Source organism: Calonectris borealis, chromosome 1, assembly GCF_964195595.1.
Source record: "Calonectris borealis chromosome 1, bCalBor7.hap1.2, whole genome shotgun sequence".
In the NCBI taxonomy this organism is placed as follows: Eukaryota; Metazoa; Chordata; class Aves; order Procellariiformes; family Procellariidae; genus Calonectris; species Calonectris borealis.
The window spans coordinates 10,419,632-10,442,089 of NC_134312.1; the positions used below are offsets into that span (position 1 = coordinate 10,419,632).

The 22,458-nt window shown below is 35.5% G+C and overlaps 1 protein-coding gene across 1 annotated transcript in view; it reads left to right on the forward strand.

The window, feature by feature from the left end:
* Positions 1 to 22,458, forward strand: part of SEMA3E (semaphorin 3E) — a 70,886-nt gene that overhangs the window by 24,359 nt on the left and 24,069 nt on the right. The window contains 5 exon segments of the mRNA XM_075144393.1: positions 9,035 to 9,128; positions 16,466 to 16,585; positions 18,599 to 18,741; positions 21,518 to 21,632; positions 21,976 to 22,045. Of these exon segments, the coding sequence (XP_075000494.1) occupies positions 9,035 to 9,128; positions 16,466 to 16,585; positions 18,599 to 18,741; positions 21,518 to 21,632; positions 21,976 to 22,045 (542 nt within the window).

Here is a 22,458-nt window from a genome sequence, read left to right on the forward strand (position 1 = left end):
CAGCAGTTGTTCGTATCAGTCAGTCTTACACATTGTAACAGACAACAGGTTTGTTTGGCAGTACTCTCCATCCATAAAATGACATTCATTACTTTTGAATACTGTCTAAATAGGGCTATATGTGAAGTTTAAGTTCAATTTGGCAGATTAGTAGAGAATGTGAGTTGATCAGCCATACGAAATGAATTTTCCATCGTATTAAACCTGCCGTTTGCAAGATTAAAGACAGATGGTCAGGAGAGAATGAATCAATACAGAGGAATAATACTATTATCCCAAAGAGAAAGAAATACTCCACCTGTGTGGTAATTTGGTCTGGGTAGGTAAAATATCCATCTCTTATCATAATGATTTTTAGGCTCTGCCACCTTTTTATGAGAGAAAGTATTTTTCTAAGCGAGGGCACCTGGTGAAGTCTATGCAGTTGTTTGAGGAGTGGAGGTACTGCTCAATAAGATGTTAGTCGTCATAATTAAAACCAGCAAAAACTGAACAATGACAGGGTTTAGTTAATATTTTTGCAGGTTTATAAAATGCACCCTTAATATTCTATAATTCTTCTATAATTTATGACTGATAATTATTCTTATTTAACTGAAATCTACCCAGGAAAATTATTCCAGATTAAAAAGTGAACTAAAAAGAAGTATTACTTGCAGTTCATAGATGTCATTGAGAGGCAGTGGATCCACTCCTCTGCCCTTTCTTCCAGAATGGCCCACTTTGGCATGCCCTGTGGAAGCTCTGCAAAAGGACTGTTGGCTATCTAAGGCTCCACACTATAGAGACAGACAGAACTTCCCCAGGGTTTCTGCTTTCCTTCTGAAATCCATTCTCAGTGGAATGTAGCTGTTGTTCTCTCCATGCCCCATGCATCTGTTGCTGCATCCACACCAAAACCTAGACTGTAAGCTCAAACCATAGAGCTGTATCTTTCCTTTTTTTTCCCCCCCCCGACCCTTGTCCCCAGTTGTTATGATAGCAATCATTAGATGAGAGGACTTTTGTTTGGTATTTGCTCTGATGTGATCCTCACAATTTCAAGACAAGTTTTACTGTCAAAATCAAGGAAAAGGGAAAGTCTTGGCTAGCGAGGCTCTGTGTAAAGACTGTGCACTTCCCCACAGAAATCCCTTCACTTTTGTATAGCAATTTTGTACTATAGCTCCTCTTTCACCTGGTCATAAGACTATATCTTCATATACAGCTATTCAAACCTTTCAATTCTAGAGACCCCTTATGCCATCTCTGGAACTTTCATATATATTAACTATCACACTAGTGCAATATAATCATAAATTACTTTGCTAAAGCTCCTATTCTATGCCATAGGACCCTAATAAGTTTATGTGTCTAGCTAAGGTCATGCAAAGGTGCATCTCCTAAAATTCTGATCAAGTCAATCACTTCTGCTTAAACACTCTGAACTGTTAAGGATAAATGGCTGTGATTTCTATATGCAGGTTTGGTTGTTGTTTGTTTTTTTTTTCCCTATTGCCAGAGTATTTCACATGCATTAAATCAGGGAAATATATTATTTCTGTCACTTTAGGGCAGATATTTTGACACAAGTCACAAATTGCTAATCCTTTAGCAAACCCAGACAGCAGTCTGACATAGCTCCAGATTTTAAACATGTTTTCGCATTGGAGCCCGATGTGTCTTAATCATTTAACTGTGGAATAAAATGCATAGACCTGAAAAATACATCTGAATTTTTAGGGAGGATTTAATGTCCATAATATTTTATGCACTCTCATCCCATAGGAAGATTGATCTTTTCAGTATGTCACTGAATAGTAAAGAGGATTGAAAACAGATCCTCAGAAGAAATATTACCTCCCAAATAATCTTAATTATGTCAAATAGCAAAGAACTGACTATTTCAGCCAGTTCTTTGAGGACTCTATTCCTAATATTGTATCCCCATTTGGCTCAGAAAATAAAGTTGACTGAACATGGAAGGTGTAATTTTCAAAGTAGTAATCCTCTGACAACAACCAGAGCAATTTTTTCCCAGTGCTTAGATCCTTTTGAAAATTAGTATTTGGATATTTTTAAGAAGATATTACGTCATTGAATGAAAGGTTCTTTCACTGTTGGAGCATCCTAGTTTTACTCACATATCTGCATGCCTGTGTCATGCTGACTTAAATAGACCAGTAGGTTGCAACAGGAACTTATTAAAGTATTTGGAGCATGGGTTCCTTTATATAAACTGCATTAATTCATTTTCTATTTAGATGTTTAATTTCTTGAACAAGTTAGTTGGATTTATATCAATTAGACATCTACCTAATATTTGGGACTATAGTTATCAGATACTGTTAATACACATTTTTCTCAGCACCAAAATTTATTCTTCTTAAATACAAAATGCTGTATGATGTGACATGGCTTTTCAGGCCTGACCCAGTATGTTATTTTCTGTTGTTATGGAAAGACAAAATTTTCTACTGTATATCTCTTTTACCACATGTCTTCTTGATGAGGCAAGTGTACAGATTAAGACAGGTCATGAAGTTGAGAGTTCATTTTGGAGACTTATATTTGAATTATATTTTCTGCTGATTTACAGATGTGTTCTGTGATTTTTCAGATTTTTTTTTTTTAATGGGGAAGTCAAGGTTCATCTTTCCTAAAAGAAGCCTCTGCATAGTGTATTCAGCTTGTCTTTCTATGTCAAAATAAAAATGTAAGGATAAGTGAGTATACAAGAAAAAAGAAAAGAAGTGAAAAAAATGTTTTGAGAATATACAGAACAACAGAATATTCGCAAAAAAGTGTCATGTGAATTTATACTAAAAATATTACAGTGCAAAAAGGAATGGAAATCAAGATGAGGTTTATTCTGTGCATTGCTCTTCACTTTCTATTGTGGTCACAAAATTTCTCTGGATTCACTCAGTATTCAATTTCTCAGATAAGAAAAAAAATTACACCAGTGAAATGCTCTACAAATCTTGTATTTGATTCATTTTGAAATAAGTTCTTTGCTTCCTCATGTTAAGCTGTGTGAGTGCACATGGGTACATATGGATGTGCAAAATGCCAGGCTTTAAAGGTACAATGTTAAGATTAAACCAGACTTAAAAATTATATTAATAAATGGGCAACAAACATTTTCTTTGTTTAGAGATAGCACACCTGCTATGTTAAATATTTTAAAATTTTATTTTCTACAGAATAAAGTCTGTTACTGTTTTGGACATTTCATAAGTTACTTTCATTTCCATGGCACTAAAGACTGTCGATAAAGCTGCAACTATGTCCCACTGTGTACCTAACTTAGTGAAGATTTTAAATCACAATTTTTCCCATGTTTTACTTTATTGATTTGTTACTTTGGTTTTAAGATAATATTAGGAAAAAAAAAAAGGAGTACATGGAATCAGTGAATCCAAGAACAATATTCCCTATTTTGGGACAAGGGTCTCAGTACCATTCTCACAAAGAACATGGGCAAAATTGCAACGGACTTCAATGGAAGTGCTCTGTGAGAGGATGTAACCCTGCAAGTGAAAATTAACCTCACAAGTTTTGTACAGAGGTTCAAGGAAAGCTTCTGAACATGTTGTCTTCAGAGTAAGGATGTGAACATCCCCTTGGCAGCCCTCTCCTTTCCATATCCTCTCCATTTGCAGCTTTCCCTTTTGCTCTGGGCTTCAGTCTCCAACTCCAATGACCCGTGTTGAAAACCCACTTTACTAGGTCACTCGGTCAGCCAGACAGTCCACTAGCATGTCCTTTCCCTGTGGAGTCAGTGTGTCCCAATATATCCCATCCCTTCCCAACCGTCTTCTTCCTCAAACAGGGCACTATGATCAAATAAGGTAAATCTTTGATGTTTACACTCCCTTTTTTATGCTTTAGGAATTACTTGAACAGAAAAAAGAGCACATCATATGACACTAGAACCACATGGCTTTATTAAGGTTTTTAAAAGAACATTTATCATAGTTTCACACAAGCAGTGCATCTCTATTTTACACTTTCCCATTCAATGTACTTTGCATGTGAACCTTCTTATTCATAGTTCTCTTTTAAAAAGTCTCAAATATATGAACCCTATTAAATGAAACACAACAAACAGCTCTTGCATGTAATGTCATTCTTACTCTAAGGCTGAATAACTATGAGATCATTAACGTTAAGAATTAATTTTGTCCTGTGAGTTACAGTAATAGTGAGTAGTATAGCCAGTGTTAAAAACTATATTCACAGAAATCTGCACAGTCTCTCCTGACAATGCTCTAAATATGATTTACCATCCCACAATATAAGTAAGGTGGACTTCTTAAAAAAAAAAAAACAAAACCCAACTCCCCCCAAAAAAACCAAAAAACAACCAAAAAAAGTACCAACCCCAAAAAGGCACAGGTCTCCTGGAGAGCAGACCTTGGCTATACTGTTGGAGCATATGCATACACAGTTAAGTATGTAATTGAAGGTTCTGAAATGGTTTAAATTTCCTTTTAAAAAATGCAAGTGTCATATGGTTTATTTTTTTGTTACCTGGAAAATAATAAAAATTGAAAGTGGAAAAAAATCCCCTTACAGAAAATCAAATTATTTTTTCTCATAAAAATAATATCATAGGAAAACCCAACCAAAGCCTCTATATTTTTAAGTCCCTGATTTAGTGAAAAATACAGCCATTGTATTAACGTTGAGAATAGGCTTAAGTACTTTGTTGAATAGGAATGGAACTAAGCATATGTTTTAGATTAATCACATGCATAAATGCTGTCTTGAACTAGAGCAAAACAGCACTTGGCATTAGAGAAAGCAATTTTCTGTAGCAAAAGTTAAATGCAGACTTTAAATTTTAATGGTTCTGATTGACCTTTTCTTTCATTATTATTTATAGCCTACATTATTCTTCATTGTCTAAAATTATCAATTCATATCAAGTTAATGGCAAAATGCTTAATGTCCTTGGAAATATCTTCTATTTCTTTTTAAACAACATTATTATTTTAATAATAGTTGAAAGTGTATTACGTTTCCTGAGTCATAGGTATCATAAATCAAACCCAGAACCCCATTTCTTTTCCCAAACTACATGTAGAAATTTGTAATTCCACTCCCAGCCCTCCATATGTGTTTTTGCATAATTTTTACCCTAACCTCTGAAAAGTGCCTGTAAAATAAATTGCAATGTTGAATTGTTGTGTTGGATAATCTGTGAGGAAACCGTCAGTTTTCTCTGACATTTCTCAAGGGATTCCAATGTCACAAACAGCAAGGAGGGTTAGAATTATGGTATTAGCCTTCAAAGCTGATTATTAATGTGTAACGCTTATTTTATTTAAACTGGCATCCCGTGGAAGCTGACACATCTAACACCTGATCTTCAGTTACTCGCCCCAGTGATGGGAATAACTTATTGCAACCATGGAATATTTGGTATGCTCTCCTAAAAGGTGAAGGTGGAAAATCTCTCTTGGAGGAGTCATTGCTTACATTTTCAGTGACTTTTCAGACAGTTACATGCATCTGCAAGCATTTATGAGATACACATCCTGCTTTATACCAAAACTGGCGAGATCCACTTAGAAATTTCTCCAACTGGCACTGAAATCCAAATTTTTGTCTAGCTTCAGGTTAACATTAGATTATATATTTAAGCTACAACCCTTATTCAGAAATTCCAACTGTTAAAATGTAGATAATGAAAGGATACTAGCATACTGCCTAACATTTTCATGCCATGGTCGTAATAGTTAGCTCTTTTAAATACATTCATGTCATGAATGTTAAAAGAGATGGGTTTATCTTTACCATTGATCTCATTCTGATTCTCAGGGGAATGGGTAGCTACATGAGTAGCTTTTTCATTGTGATACTATAATTTGGTGTACAGTGACACAGAATCCTTCCACATCATTTGGAAGACTCCCATACTGGCCAAGTCTCCCTAGTCTGAGTATCAGTGGCATTTTACCGAGGGAAGACCTGAATATAAGGTGTGGTTTATGATGCCCTGGTGGGATCATCTTTTGTTCTACAGCACAAAAATTTCACTTTCTGTTCCCTGTGTAGGACGAAATATGAGCCATACACTACAAACCATGAAGTATGGATAATACAACTTCTTCAAGTATTGTTTCAAAATAATTTTGCTTTCACACCTGATCGCTTTACCTGAGTATGTTTTTTCTGTAATCAGTCTTAAATTTGTTACTTTTTCCTTTCATAGAAAAGTCCATTTTTATTTTACTGTTGGGAGAAGTGAACAGAAAACATTACGACTAGAAAAGTCTATTAAATTTTAACTCTCAGTTTATCTCTTCACTTACTTCTACATCTTTCTCTCTAAAATTTGTTTGTTTGGGGTTTTTTATTTATTTAACTCATGCATTGACAAATAATTTAGTTGAGATCCCAGATGAGAAACTTTTTCATGAGTGACTTTATTTTTAATACCTGATTAGAGAATAAATAACATCAGACAAACAGATTGTTTTTAGAAATATTTCCTTTACATCATATTTTATGACAATGATGACTTCCTAGTCCTTTTGCACAGTTTCACAAGGTTTTTCTCTCCCTTCCTGAGTTCTCCTTACTCTTTTCTTTCTACTATTGACCAAAAATGTTATGGTATTTAGTTTTGAAAAATATCTGGTATGTGATGTTTGAAAAGTATGGAATGGGGCTGAGATGTCCACACACAGAGAAATATTTCTTCATTGTTTGACTTTTACCCAACAGCAGAGGGGGAATAGTTACTACTGATGTGCAATTGAAGCTGATACAGCAGAAAATAATATTCCTGCACTACTCATCTCTACCCAGGATGATTATTTTCTGCTGCATCAGCTTTAACATCAGGCTCTAATGTGCCAGGATTAGGCTAACACAGGAGCTTCTGGAGAGGTGAGATTCTGAATGCCTTGTTACCTCATGGGTTTTAGGAACATTACTTAAATTTTGTGCAGTTTTTGCTTGCTATTTTTATTTTGGGGTGTTTTTTTCACTTCAAGTAGACATGAAACAGATGTCTTATTTTTCCAGAACTGCATTCTCTGTTATATCCCATTTTTATGGAAACACTCTAACTAATGGGAATCTTACTTTTTGATCAGAAGTTGCAGCAAAATGGCATGTATTATTTAGACAGATGGGAATGGAAGATAGGTTGATCAGCTTGGTTGATCTGGGGATTAAGGAGTGAATAATGCTTTGAACGGCAGGAGCTTGTCACAAATTCAAGATTAACTGTTTTAAATGAAATGCATAGAAATATTCAATTATTTATCAATGAGTGGGAACTAACAGCTCTACAACTTTCCCACTTTCCTTTTTTTTTTTTTCTTTCTGTCCTTTTAAAAAAATATTTTTTTTATTATTATCTTACCAGTCTTCCATCCCATGCAATGGTCAGTATCTCTTCTGTTTCTTTGTTCCTTCTCTTTTTATGTTTTTTTCAGGAGAGCATAACTGTCATGAGTGGAGCTAGCTCAAGAGAAGAGAACATTAGTTTTGCTTTGGGGGCAATTGCACTTGCTTGGGAAGAGAGAGATTTGTAGTTTGTAGGGTGGGATGAGTGGACATAGATGAGTGATCTGAAGGAGAGTGGGGAATACAGCATTGCAGAAAGCAGACACATGATCAGGTTTCTGTATCTCTCAAAAGCAAAACTTTCTAGGGACCAACCTGCATATGCTACAACCCTCCAAAATTACATGAACGTAAGCAACAGCAGAAAAAAGAACATGCTATAAAGACATAAGGACTAAAAGGACTACACATACTTAAATAAGGACTACCAGGACACTATTTTGCCCAGTCTAGCTATATCAATCTTTTTTATGTGCAAATACTGAGTTATTCTAATAAATACCTGAAAAGTCAGGTCTAATAAAACCTGATTTTTATGGTTAAAAAGCCTCTTGGACCTCTTTGAGAATGTTTGCTGTAAGGGAGAGATCCAGGCAGATCCTCCTCAAAATTCTGCGGTATTTGGGGTCCTGTCACATGTATGCCTCACAAAACATTTGCCTTAGTATATTAACAATGTGAACCTGAGATTAGTTTACTAATTAGTTACTAATTAGTTACTAATTAGTTACTAATTAGTTTACTACTTAATTTACTAATTAGTTACTAGTTTACTAATTAGTTACTAGGTTGCATTTACCCAATATGTTGATATAATCTGCATTTCAGTAGACATTTGAATAAAACTGTTACGCATAAGTGGAACTGCTAGACTGTCAAAATGTTTACTAGTCACACACTTGATGCCCGGGTGGCATATTTTTTATGAAGCTTTCATAGCTTTCTCTCTATTTGCCCTTTTATTCTGCCCCATCCCTGTGTTTTGTGGTATGCTTTCTTGTAAATATATAAATTAAAAAAATATTGTGCTCTCACCTGGTATTTTAATCAGACATTAATGGGCGCTTTTGAGAAAGCTGGGACAAATGTAGCATTGCAAATGAAAATTGAAATTGTAAATTCTTTCTCAGCCTTTAAAGCCTTATACAGACAAATTAAACTAAGTTGCTAATATTCTTTTTATACTATATTCTGTTAAATCCTCTGCAGCAATCACATCTGCTCTGCAAAGCATAATTGAAGATTCATTCCTAAACATACTTTTATGAAGAAGAGATATAAACAACTCAAAGCTACCAAGAGAAGATAACACAGCATGATATATTTAACAACTACTGGAAAAAAATGTTTAAAGAGGAAAATACATTCCATGGTTAGATATCTATTTAATGTTTAGATAATCTGGAGAAAAGATAGAGGAATCTTCACTCCCTACTCCCACAGAAATGAAGCAAGTGCAATTTTAGTGCATATTTTACTGATCCTTTTTGGGCAGTGCACACACAAAGATGATTTGTAGAAACCCAAAAAATTTTTAGTAGTACATCAGTGAGCAACAGTATTTGTGTTTTTTTCCCTAATGAAGTAAATCCATTACAAAGGTATAACAAAGTTAAAGCTTGTCTCTAAGGACTTTTTTGTTTGCCTGTAGGGTTTATGCTGTTTTCTGTGATTTTTTTTTTTAAAGGATCATCTGTTTCAACTGGAATCGCACAAATTTGAGAGAGGACGAGGCAGGTGCCCTTTTGACCCCAGTTCTTCCTTCACCTCCATCTTAATTGGTAATGATCTTTATGTCACAATCTTCACGGTCCTGTCAATCTGTCATTCTGAGTCTCTTTCTTCAGCACACTGAAGTGTTGTCAGTCTTCCATTGCAACCTTCCACATGTCAGACTTAATCCTCATGGTGCTGCCCACATTAATATTACATCCCAGACAGCATTAACTCCAGCAAGGGTGTCTCACTGAAGTGAGTAAATGTTATATGACACGTGCCATCCTGAAGAGGTAATTGATTGTTGTGTAATTTTGGAAACAATAATTTCCTGTTTTCCTTCAAAGCAAAGCCGTATGTCTAGCTTAGTCTTTTAAGACTAAGAGACACTGAGACAAATACACAAAATTTATTATTTTTCACCTACTGACATGTAATCTGAGTAGCAAGCATCTTGTAAAAATGTGAATTCAACTGTTTTTATATCAAGCATTTATTGTTTATATAAATTACAGGTTTTGACATCAAAATAGATTTTTTTTAATGCTGCCTTCTAAAAAAACTATCCAAAACTGGTGATTCTCTGTTAAGAGAGTTGATCTTATACTCGACACTTACAAAAATAGAATTCAGTTTAAGTCCTGCAGTAGCAGAAAGCTGTGCTGAGATAGTGCTCCTCTGTGCCTTGCTGGTAAGTATACCACTATAGGGCTGGGACCTTTGAAGTTGTAGTATAGCAAACCTTATGGTTTTTCCTCTATAATGTTTTCCTGAAAACATTTTGTGAGATCAGGCAAACAGGGTCTTGGCAATATTACAGCACATTGACTGAAAACAGACTGGAACAGCAGGTAAAGGGTGAAAGCTAGATGCATTTAGGGAGTAACACAGTGATTTCTGTTTTTAGAAAACATAAATAAGATGAAAACTGAACATTCAAAAGGAATAGTCATTAAAAGAAAGAGCTAGAAAAAAGAGTCTAGAGATCAAATAAACTTTCAACTTTTCAAGGATAAAAAAGTTAGAGGATTTTAGGGCCGTTTGATATTTACATTTGAGTTTATATCTTAAAATCAGACAGCTAAAGTCTCTGATTATTAACTACAATGATATAGCTCACCCATGGTGGTGAAGAAGTATTGGTCATGAGTGACAGATGTATTTTTACATGCCATGTTTATTTGTTCCTTTACGTTAACAAATTACTTACAAGAAGAATCTTGACCAGTAATGCCAAATCTTTCAAATTGCAGCAACTCATCAAAATATTGTTCATTCCCATTAAAAAAAAAAATTACAGCTCAAATTCTTAAGAGTTAGTGGGTTAAGAAGTCATGAAAGAATCAGAGAAAAATGCTGTATTTTGACTGACCTTCCAAAATCCATGAAGCACAGATTGTTACGCTTTTCTTCCACCCTTATTTCTAAATTGTTTCTACAGTTTTTAACAGATTCCAGTCTTAGCTCAGCCTGGGAACAAAGACTCATCCCATGGAATTTGCTGTAGGCCTGAAACCTCATGGTCTAATCTTGAAGTCCTTCTCAACCTTTCCACAGACAGAACTAAGTAAATAAATTAACCTGATCATGTTCCTACTGTGAGATCAATGTGAATTTTATTTGCTTAAATGGAAGCCAGATTGTCCCACTGAGCATTTCAAGACTAATGGTTAGTCCTTGTGTTTCTGGCTTATTCATTAGTTTGCCTGGATTATGGGAGATCCTATGGATCCTCACAGTTTTATCTGAAAGAGAAATCCATTAAATAAGCCCTTCCCTGAAAAATGTTGATCAGTGTCTTGGACATCCACTGACAAAGACTTATAAAATCAATCTTACAAAGCTAACAATTCTGTAATGTGGCAAGATTAACAGGAGAAAATAATACATTTTCATCACATCACTGATACAACACCAAAAACCAGACAAACTTTCACCCATTCATCAAAACTAATATGACCTGAGAAAGGTATTTAGAGGCTGTTTTTTAGGCCTTCATTGGGAATTCTATAATTTCAAGTGATCATAAAATGATATTTTAAAAGCATAACAAAATTCTTTAAAGAGTTTATTATTTTATTTATGCTTTTATACTTTTTATACTAGTTGAAATAAACAATTCCAACACTTAGGAAAAATATCCTAAAGAAGGTTGTATTTCCATGTATTCTCTATATTCCACTAGCTTCTACTAACCAGAGACACAAAACTTACAGAATAAACAGAATTAATGCTGCTCCTTAGACTCCAGAATGTATATCCTTTATCTCTGTAAGTATTCATTTGAAAAGGGTAGAAGACATAGATGCAAACACAATGAATATTAAATAATGTTTTAATTGACATTTGAAAATGAGACTGAGACCTTTAATGCCAAGTGCCCCCTGAAGGAAGGGATGCTCTTTCATTCAGCTGAGCCCTGACTCCAGCTCATGGTGGCCATGACCCCCATGAGAGGAGATGACAGCCACACCATGCACCCTCCAGGACTGGTCTTCCAGTCTTTCCTCCAATGCTTGGAGGTTCCCTTCTTCTTCATGCACACCAATTTTCTTAGAAAGTGAAATCCACTCCTGGTATGGAGTCAGCGTGCCCTTGGAGCCTGCACCCCAGAGTTGCCTCCGTTCTCCCATGTAGGTTCAGCCAATGTGCACGTCCTTGAAAAGATTTTATGCAAACCTGTTAGCAAAGGCTTTCACATCCCAGCATCTTTTTCTTCCTAACTAAACAATTCAACACCTGCTTCCACCTCTGCAACTCACATTAACACAGCACCCTATATGAGCGTGGCTATCGACTAACAGTGAAGATTAGACTAACAAGGAAAATTTACATACCTCTGATAAAAGTTTAAAAGCTTTTAAAATCTTGATCTTGAAAGATCATTTGCACCATCATTAATTAGAACCAGATTTAGCTAGATTAATTTAGGAAGAAAGAGAATCTCTTGTTCTGTATCTCTTCACGTATTTCAACACATCAGTTAAAATCCCACTTCAGGAAAACAATAGTTCATGACTTGGCTTTAAGACTAAGTATCCATGCTGTCGTAAGTTATTACAGGTTATCTGACCCAGTGGTAAAGTAGCTTGTGACAAATTCCTCAATTTATGAACAATTAACTTTCAGCAATTTATTGTCAGCATCAGGAAACAGAATAGACGTGGGATGGCAGACAGGCTGAATAAAATATGTATGTTTAGATAAAAGGCATATAAAACTTTGGGACTTCTATTTCTAATGAACTCTCCATCTGCTTTCAATAGCCAAAACTACTCTTGATATCAGATCATGCACACTGATTAACTTAGACCATACCAGCTCTTGAAAGCTGAGAAATTATTTCATGTTTTGTTACCTGCAATGTATCACAAGCAAGTGGTGAAAAACCTAAACTACATTTGAATATAGTTTTCTCTCCAGGGAATACATTCTGATTCTGGTTTTACAATTTTAAAACAGTTCCATGTATTTGTATCTTTTCTCTTACTCTAGACAATGAACTAAAATAAATACATTTTCTCTCAAAACAGAAGACTTGAGTGACAGACAGAAAATATAAATATACAGAGGAAGTTTACCAGTTAAGCAATAGCTAATTTCTTTTGAATTTTTTTTTTCCTACTGTAAAAAGTATCACCTGTTAAAAATGTGAATTGGTATTCTGATTTTAGTTGTCATGTGAGTAATAACTGGCTGACAGTCAAAGAAATGCATGAAAGGTACTGCCTATCTTCCACTCATTACGTTCTACTCCTTTATTCATAACAGAGCTAGTCCACTTTTTAGAAAGTGATATAATGGGGATTTTACACAAAAAGGACTATTGATGAATAATAGCTTATGTTTGCATTACCTTTCAATTTGAAGCAGGTACACAAAACATGCCAATAACAAATGAAGGAAGCCCACTTCTAAGGTGGAAGCAGCCTATTTATAGAAATCCCTTGTATATATTAAGTTTTCAAAATTAAATCACATGCTTCAATCTGTTTTATTTTAAGGGTTGTCATCCAGGAATTCTTGGATTTAGAAGAAAAAATTTGTATTTGGTTTTGTTAATATTTTGCTCTGAGAAAACAGCAAAAAATAAAAGTATCTTTTAAATCCCAATTGAACTTTGATGTATTTACTTGACAAGAATTTTAGCTAAAAAGTATGCATGTATCACTTGAGCTAAAACTGGTTTTTGAGGTCCATGGGATATTTTTTTTGTTTGTTTAAATAAGGAAAGAAGAAAGTTTCTATTCTTCTTTTAGCAGGATTAACCAGGCTGTGTTAAAATTTAAATTTTAGCAATTAATTTGTAAAATACATGTGAAGCTGAGGTTAGACTGAAAGAGGGGAGGAGTGGTGAAGGTCTGTGAAATTGCTCAGTTGATTTTCACTGGAAAATACACATTTATCAGTGTGATGTGCAGCAGTATAAAACACTGCAACCAAGACAGGAGTGAGTTGACATGTAGTAGTAGCTTTTCAATGGAGGAGAAAGAGTAGAAATCTTGCCAGGATTTTTCAAACCTCAACCTTAGGTTGTCTCTAAATCTAAAATTAGTCAGAACCTGTAAAAACCTAGCAGTGTTCAAAATTTGTAACGTGGATTTAAAGGATGTGCAAAAGGCTATTGAAGAAGAAAAGAGAAGTTCCTCTTAGTGTCAAAAGTGCAAAAGATCTCAGAATTATGTTGAATGTCCTTGTGCTGAGATCTTTGCCAGTCACACTTGTCAGTATTGTCTCATCCCTTTCCTTAGGCGAGATGACCTGTCTGCTCACACTTGATATTTGTCTTATGTTTAGTTTAGTAACACTTCAGGGTAAAAATCAGATATAATTTCTGTATCTGTGCAATATATTTCATGGAACAATATCCATCCAAGACTGGTACTTGCATTTTCTCCCCCCAGGATCTCACAGATAAAATCAGTGATAACTTCCTCGGTATATGGTAAAATGCCATACCACAGGTTAGTTACATATACTAACATTTTATAACTATGTCAAACAGAAGGAATAGGCTTCATATCCAAACTTCTGAATATCTGGACTTATAAATGCCAATCCTGATCACTAGCAATATGTGATGAATCATTTACCCTGCATTGATGCATTTTCCAAGATTCACTACTGTGTTGAAAGGATAAAAACATCACGTTTTGTATTACACATCACCATAATTTAAAAGAAAAAAAACAGCCAGTCTGAGATATTTTTCCAATGGAATTCTTAAAGGGGTATTTATGGCTAATGTAACTCATTAATTACGGTTGTGATGCTTGTTTGGAACATTATTCAGACACTGGCAAATTCTGTCATTTAAGCATCTCTGTGTTGTTTAAAAAATAAAGTTCTCTATTAGTTTTGGGTAATGTTAACTCCTACTGGTGCTATAATTTATACTTACTTTTCATTTCACTTGCCAATATTTTACACTAAATCATGACCATGTATTTTACAAGGCAATATTCATTCTTTATATGGTGAAGCCTAAGGCAAAACTATGCTCAGCTGCAAATCAGCAGAGGTTTCTGAACCATCCCCAGCTGCCAAACTATAAACTTTTCAGCGTCATTATTCAGACTTATGGTACCATTCAATTCATATATATCTCTTAAGAGAAACAAAATTCACACTTTGAGGGAGACCAACAAGCAAAATTCTTGCTTTTTCTATAATCCTTTATAAATGCCAGAAATTGTTATTTGAATGGATCAGTCATGTTTATTTTGATTAGGGGGTAGGAAGCCATGTCACTGAAACCTCCACTCAGATTAGCCATGAACTGGAAATAATTTATTTCTCTCTTCTTGTGCAGTTTAATTCCTGCTGTGTTATTTTCTAACATAAGGATGCCACCTAGTGACAATAACTGTCTGCTTCTTAAATTGGGCCTAAAATACTTCTAATCTAAGGCCCCAAGGGTAGGAAATATATTATTCTTAATGCTTTGTCAGTTAAGGAGAATTGTGCCCATGCATAACTAAAAGGTGGAATTATTGCTGGTATTTCACTAAAGTAAAATACATCCGATATCACAATTTCAGATGGGTCAGATAGACATGGGCTGGATTTTTGAGCATATGTATGATCCAGTTGTACCCAGCTACATATAGATTTTCAACAGTTATTGGCAATCAGTGTATTATTTCTAATATCTTCTTATGCTTGCTTAATTTGTGAATGCCACCTAAATCCTTTGAAAATGGGACCCAATTTCTGTTCTCATAAATTTTTCAGGAAACATTCATCACCAGTTGTGCAGGATGGATGAGATCTCAGGTCCTGTCCCTACTCTGGTGAATATTTTAAGGATATGAAAACAAGTTATTGCTGGACCAGAGAAAAATCGGCTCTTTTTCTCTGTCCACTGAACACTTAAACCCCTCAACCAGCCAGTTATACCCAAATTGTAGTTATTTCAGACAAAGTGGAACAGCTCCAGTAGGCTGACTGGAAACCCCCTCAGCCTAATAAAACATGTGCTTGTTTATAGAAATCACTTCTAAGGTAGTAGGTACTGCTTTTTACCTCTCCAGCTGGGGAGATAACTGCATCCAGCCTCCGGTATTTTCACTATGTGCTTCACTAATGAATCTTTTTTTCAGCCATGTTTTGCACAAAGCCAAATCTGATAACTATGCTCAGGAGACACTCCCCTGTTTGAGGTCCAATCTGTGGATTCAGGTATGGTTTAGCCTTGAGCTGTATCCATGCAGTGTAGCCCAAATCAGTGGTTTGCTGCAGCTACCACTATTCTTTTCCTTAGCACTACATCCTCTGAAACCTGCTGCTGCATTTTCATCCCATTTTCTGGCTCCTATTATTTCTGGCTCCTCATAAACCCAACATGTCCCTTCCAGTTCTGGGACCAAGCAATTTGTTGTTTCTCATTAGCAAGACCAGGGCGCGTCTGGAAGTGCTCAGAAGCAAACCACTGGTCAGAGTCTTTGCACTGGTGAAAATTCAGGTGCAGACAAGCAGTAGGTGTCTCTAGGGCCAGGCACTAACTGAATGACAGTGAGATCTTTGAACTTAGGTGCCTGATGTGGCAGATGTTATTGTGGCAGATGTGGTTAGATGTTAATTTAATGCCTTCATGTTTTGTGTGTGAATCTATACCAAAGTCATTAAGTCAGTTTTGAAAATGAGGCCAAGCCCATGAATGAAATGTAAAATTCGTGTCCTCATGCTGTTCCAACTGTAAATGTTGCAGTGCTGGTAGGAACAATGTCCATATGCTCTTTAGACTATATGTAACTTATTGACTCATCTTCTTACCTGAATTTAAGCAAATACTAATGAGTCATGTTTATAATGCAGTTCCTATCATATGCAATGAAATTAATAAGTAGAGCATTACCAAATTGTTTTGTTTTGGTTTTGTTTTTTAATCTATGGTCTGCAGGTGGTGAACTTTTTACTGGTCTCTACAGTGACTACTGGGGAAGAGATGCTGCTCTATTTCGCACCATGAATCGCATGGCCCATCTCCGAACTGAACCTGATAGTGAGCGCCTGTTGAAAGGTATGGGAAGAAGGAGAAGGAAGAACATGGAACCAGAGGTGTTTCAGATGACTAGAGAATTTCTGTTTTTAACCAGAAATTAAAATGACATTGTTCATGCATAGGTATATCCATTTGGACATGAATTTGTTTAATGAAAACATTTTTCATGAACCTCCTCCCAGGATGAACATATTGAAATCTTTATTTTGATTCCATATTGGATTTCACAAGTGGAACTTTTAAGTCTTTCATTTTTCACTTTTAAAATTGCTTTTAATTTATACTCCAGATTTTCTATACTATTTCATGATATGCCAGATATAATTAAAATAATATTTTAAAATTTGCTATTTAATTAATGGGAGCTTCTAATTAAAACACAGTACTCTATTTTCTAGATGAGAAAATTTATGTTGCAATAAAAGAATTCAATCTTCGCCGAGTTGTGTAGTAAAGAGATGTCATGCAATAATGCAAAATAATAAACATGCAATGATCATACAGTTAAAGGAAATAAAAAGTTAAAGCAGCTAATTTTAAATAAGAAAATTAAAATTTATACTAGAAAAATATTGAGAAAAATCATGTACTGGGAAATTTAGAAATTGTTTCATACTCTTCAATGTGAAATGTAACTGAATTTCAAAGTGTTGAAATTTCTGTGAATCAGAATCTTGATTTGTTTTGCTCCAAAAGTATTGCAATATTTCATCATAACAGTGACATAATTACTGCTAATGTTTGGCAAGGAGAGTCAATAATTGCCTTTTATGGTGATTCATACAGTGAGCATAATCTTTTTGGTGAAAGGACATAGAAGTTTTTTCTTTCAAATTTCAAAACAGTTTTCTCCGGAGTCAGGAGAGAGAAAATAGTTCTGCTGCATACTTCTTCCTACACGAATCTGACCTCAGATTTGAATTAAATTCACTTAAAAAAAAAAAAATGTTTAGAACATGCTTAGATGTGCTTTAAGTCCAATACTTAGAGCTTTGCTGAACTGAGTGTTTAGACTGGCTATATGTGGGTATATATGGTATCAGGTGGACGTTCACAATATGCAAGTGAAGTTTCTCTTCTCTTCTCTGTGGAAGATTTCATTATTTTAAATATAGAATTCTCTAAATTATGGCCTCAAACTTTGCTTTTCATTTTGTATATACTTGAAATTTAAATTTGCAGAAAGGAAATATTTTTAAATGTATATTAAAAACACTTCAGAAAATTAACAAGTGCTGTATCCATGTCTTAAAATGCAATGACTGTTTTCATAGAGAACAGGAAGTTAGAAAATATTTACATTACCCACTGCTTCTTAAGAAACCATACTAATTGTATGAATGACATTCTCATTTAAAGAACTTGTAGAAACTTTGCTACAACTCAGTGAGATGAAATCATTCACAGCTCTGCTTGGTGTGGGGTTAAAAAGCATACAGGCATGGACTGAAGTCTGAACTTAGGTTTCAACTTTGCAGCAAAATGTCAAAACAGGAAAAAATTAGGCTTTTATTTCATGACAAAGAGACACAATGCATCTTCTGTCTATGAAGATATATGTTCATATAATGTCCATCAGCTGAACCACCAGAGCTTTTTCTTTATCTAAAAGGCTGCTTGTCCAAAGTTGACATTCCTACACATGGTTTGTATGGGATCAGAGATTGTTATGTGAATATTAGCACCAGGTTTTAGCCTAATCCAAATTAAAATATATAAACCCTAGAGAACGGGACTGGAAAAAGGTCTTTTTCTTGCACATGTACAAAGGAATATTGATTTGTAAATTGGAGCTATAAAAATAGTTTAACATTAATGTATTCCACATGTTCTATAGATACCCACCCACAAAAAAATAGATTTTTTTTCCTATTTTTATCACCTTAATCCCCTTAGGTAGCTCTCTGACTGACAGATCCCTGATTCTTTAATTTTATTTTTTTCTTTGCTACCAGCAGATTTTAAGGATTGCAAAAATAAGAGAATGTTTTAATAAAGTTAAATTTAATTAATTTTTGTTTTCTTTTGAAGAACCAAAATTCGTTGGCTCATACATGATTCCTGACAATGAAGATCATGATGATAACAAAGTATATTTCTTCTTTACTGAAAAAGCATTAGAGGCCGAGACAAACACTCATGCCATATATACCAGAGTGGGACGCGTATGTGCGGTAAGATCCTTTTTCTGATTCCCCAGCTAAATGAAAAAAAAGCATGCTTCTTTCTTTGGTCCTTCTTCCCCAGGCAAATATGTCATCTGTTAATGCATGTGAGAATAAGTTATAGGTCTGAATGAAAACCTTACATGTAAACAGCCTCAAGCATTAGAAAATTCAAAAGTGATCAGAAATCTGGGCTTGAAGCTGAATTTTGCCGAGAGAGAGAGCAAAGTTCAGAAAACTTGTTATTCAACTCCATCTCTCTTTGTGCTGATATGTGGTAACAGTAATAGCAGTTGCCCACAGGATTCTCTTACCATCCAAATTCTCAATTCAGATCAAGGCTCCATCGCCCTTAGTATTGGCTGTGGGTCCAGGGCCTCTTGCAGCTCTCACAGCTGACTTAAATTGATGTCCCCTCACATTCCTGGTGACAGGACCAGCCCAGACACCAGTCCTCTCTGAAGTTCCCTCTTGCCTTCCTATTCTGTCAGCAAGGAGGAGACTTAACTCACCTGCATTTGTGGAGGATCGATGGTTATCTTATTAGACAGCTGGCTTTTGCAGCCAGCTGGACAGGACAAAAGGCAATGGGCACAGATTGAAACACGCAATTCTACCTGAACGTAAGAAAACATTTTTTTACTGCCAGGGTGGCTGAACACTGACACAGGTTGCCCAGAGTCTCCATCCTTGGAGATACTAAAAACCCAACTGGACATGAGTCTGAGCAACTTGCTGAGCAACTTGCTTAAAGCAACTTACTTTGAGCAGGGCAGTTGGCCTAGATGATCTCCAGAGGTCCCTGCCAAATTCAACTATTCTGTGATTCTGTAAATTTTGAAAACCTCTTTCTGATGCATGAGCAATAGGAGAGGTGCAATGTCAACCATCTGTAGAGTGCTTTATAAATAGTAGCTAATTAATGTTTTCATTTCATCTCTCATTTCTCTTCTTCTCAACAGCAACTAAGAAAAAACATGCAGATAGGAAACTAGAACAAAGGATTGAATTGTCCAGCAAATTATTATTGCAGTTAGGCATAAGGTTTACCAGAAGGAGCAGAAAAGTCACGAGGAAAGACCTTGCTTCCATCCACTGCCCTGCGCGATTATCCATTTCCCGCTCAGGCCATGCTCCCGGTGTGTTGATCCCATCCATTTTTGGCTCCCTGACCCCACACACAGGAAGGAGATCTCGGGCAGTTGCTGGAGAGGAGCACTGTTGATGTATGATCTCCCAGATTAAATTGCCTATAATTGGTCCTCTCTGAACAATTGATGAAGTTTGGGTGCATTCCTTTTCTATTAATTGAACTACAGTAAGGCTGATGAGAGGAGCTCTCCCATTCCCATTGGGACTACAACTGCATGATTGAAGGAAAGGATGAAAAGTTCATTTCTTATCAGCTGATTTTGTTTTTGAAAAAAATTGCCTTCCCCCTCCTAAATGTAGACTATACTTTCCTAAAACTATTGGGCAAAGAGCAAGATACAAGTTAAAAAACATCTGTCACCTCAATGTATAGTATATGTCACATACGCTCACCAGCATACTACCTATTAACATTTCTTAAGGAGTATTCATGTATGACTTAAAACATCTGAAGTATGCAAAGTACCAAGCTGCAGCCTAAGACACTCATGTTCACAAAGCCAGCTGGCTTTCTGAATTCAAGCCTGCATGAAGATCTGAAGTAGAATCCTTTAGCCTATGTTCTGGTAGATGTCTGAATAGATTATTTTAATAGTTCCCACTATTCTGAAATATATCCACCTCAATGTCTTATCTCTAGCCATGGGTTAAACCAAAATCCCACAGACCTTTCTCTTCCATTTGTCCAAAACTCCAAATCCTTTATCATGTGGGCATTAACTTCACAGCTGTATGCTATAATGCAAATTTCATTAAATTAATACAAAAAATAGCTAGCTGGTGATTCAAGAACTGGCTTTTTTTCCCAGCTTTTACATTTTTATCTGAGCTGTAACAGGTTTTGCAACACTGAGGCACCTACTCTGTATATTTCTGCTTTTCTGAGGAAAACAGATCTCTGTTTTTGTAAGATCTCAATGTGAAGCTGAGGAAATCAATTAATTTCAGTAGTTTAGAATGAAGTTGTGAGAGGAGTTTTTCAAGCCTGATACAGAACCTTCAACAGCCTGTTACACAGTCTGCTTGAATATAAGGCCATAGCTTTGAGGATGCTACCCAAAGGTTATAGACTCTGATCACTAAGTAGTACTAAATGCCCCCTTTTCTTGTCAGTCCAACAGTCGCCATAACAAGAAAAAGATGAGACAGCTATAGCAAAGCAGCTATTGTTGAGAAATTGCTAGAACACCATGTAGACACTTGCCTCAGACTTGCCCCAGCTGTACCAGCTCTATAGATAGATTCAGGGCTTCAGTTTCCAAATGTGTTGATCTAAACCTGCACTGAGCTCCTAAAGCAAAGCTAAACTTTGTAATGTACTCAGTACATCCAGTTAACAAAAATGAGAAATAAAAAAACTTTGCAACAGCTGTATAGTTGAAACTACCCATGGAGGCGGTACAGAATTAAAAAGTTCTTATAAACCCACAGCTCTTAATGAGACCTGGACTTGATCAGTGCAATCCTACTTGAAAACTGACTCCAGAGAAATAATACCAGTAACAGACATGTGGTTTGAAAATGCATGCTTTTGACATTAAAAGATACAATGAGCGGCTAATTCGGCAGAGATGTTTGTGCTTCTAGACTTACTCATTCAAATTACCATCAGCATTTGTTTCTTTCTACACAGAATGATATGGGAGGCCAGCGAATGCTCGTGAATAAATGGAGCACTTTCCTCAAAACCAGGCTAGTTTGCTCTGTGCCCGGGAGAAATGGAATTGATACGCATTTTGATGAATTAGGTAAACATCCTAGACTGCAACAAACCTAAAACCACCATACAAAACATATACTTTCATGATAACACATCTTACTGTCAAATATTGTACTTGTATTCATTAGCAGGGAATGGTTGTTAGTGTTTTGTTTCCATGTATATGAAGTTCTATACATATGGAGTTGACTATCATCAATTATGCCTTTACTTATTGCATTGATTTTAAAGATTGCTTTTAAAATCTGCATACAATTAAATAGCATATATGAGTAAAATAGGATTATACTTTTAACAAGTAATGAAGTTTCTCTTTTGGGGCTAAGAAAAAAGTAGTTTCCTATCAATAACATTGCATTTTAATTTTACAGAGGATGTGTTTTTGCTGCAAACTCGAGATAACAAAAATCCAGTCATATTTGGCCTCTTCAACACTACAAGGTAAACAACTAGAAGAAATAATAGCAGCAACAGAGGAATGTTTGAACAGCCTATTTAAGAGATAGAAGCTGCATGATAAATATCCCTTAGCAAACATATAGCAAACAGTTTAATTCCTGTTCTATTCACAGTGGGCTTCCTTTTTAATATAAAAACGGCTCTATGACACTCAGAGGCTTGAAGTCTAATTCAGTGATCCAGTCTATCTGGATCATAAATTAATTAAATGTTTCTCTGTTTGAAAATTTCCTAATGCCAAAGTATATGCACTCCTGCATGCTTATGAGAGCAGCCTATCAGAGCCACCTGTCTTCCTTTAAGAGCTCCACTGTAATTCAAGTTTAAGTAGATAGCAGCTTAAACTCCTACTAACTTCTCAGTGAAGCCTAAAACACCAGCTGTGATGTTGCTGG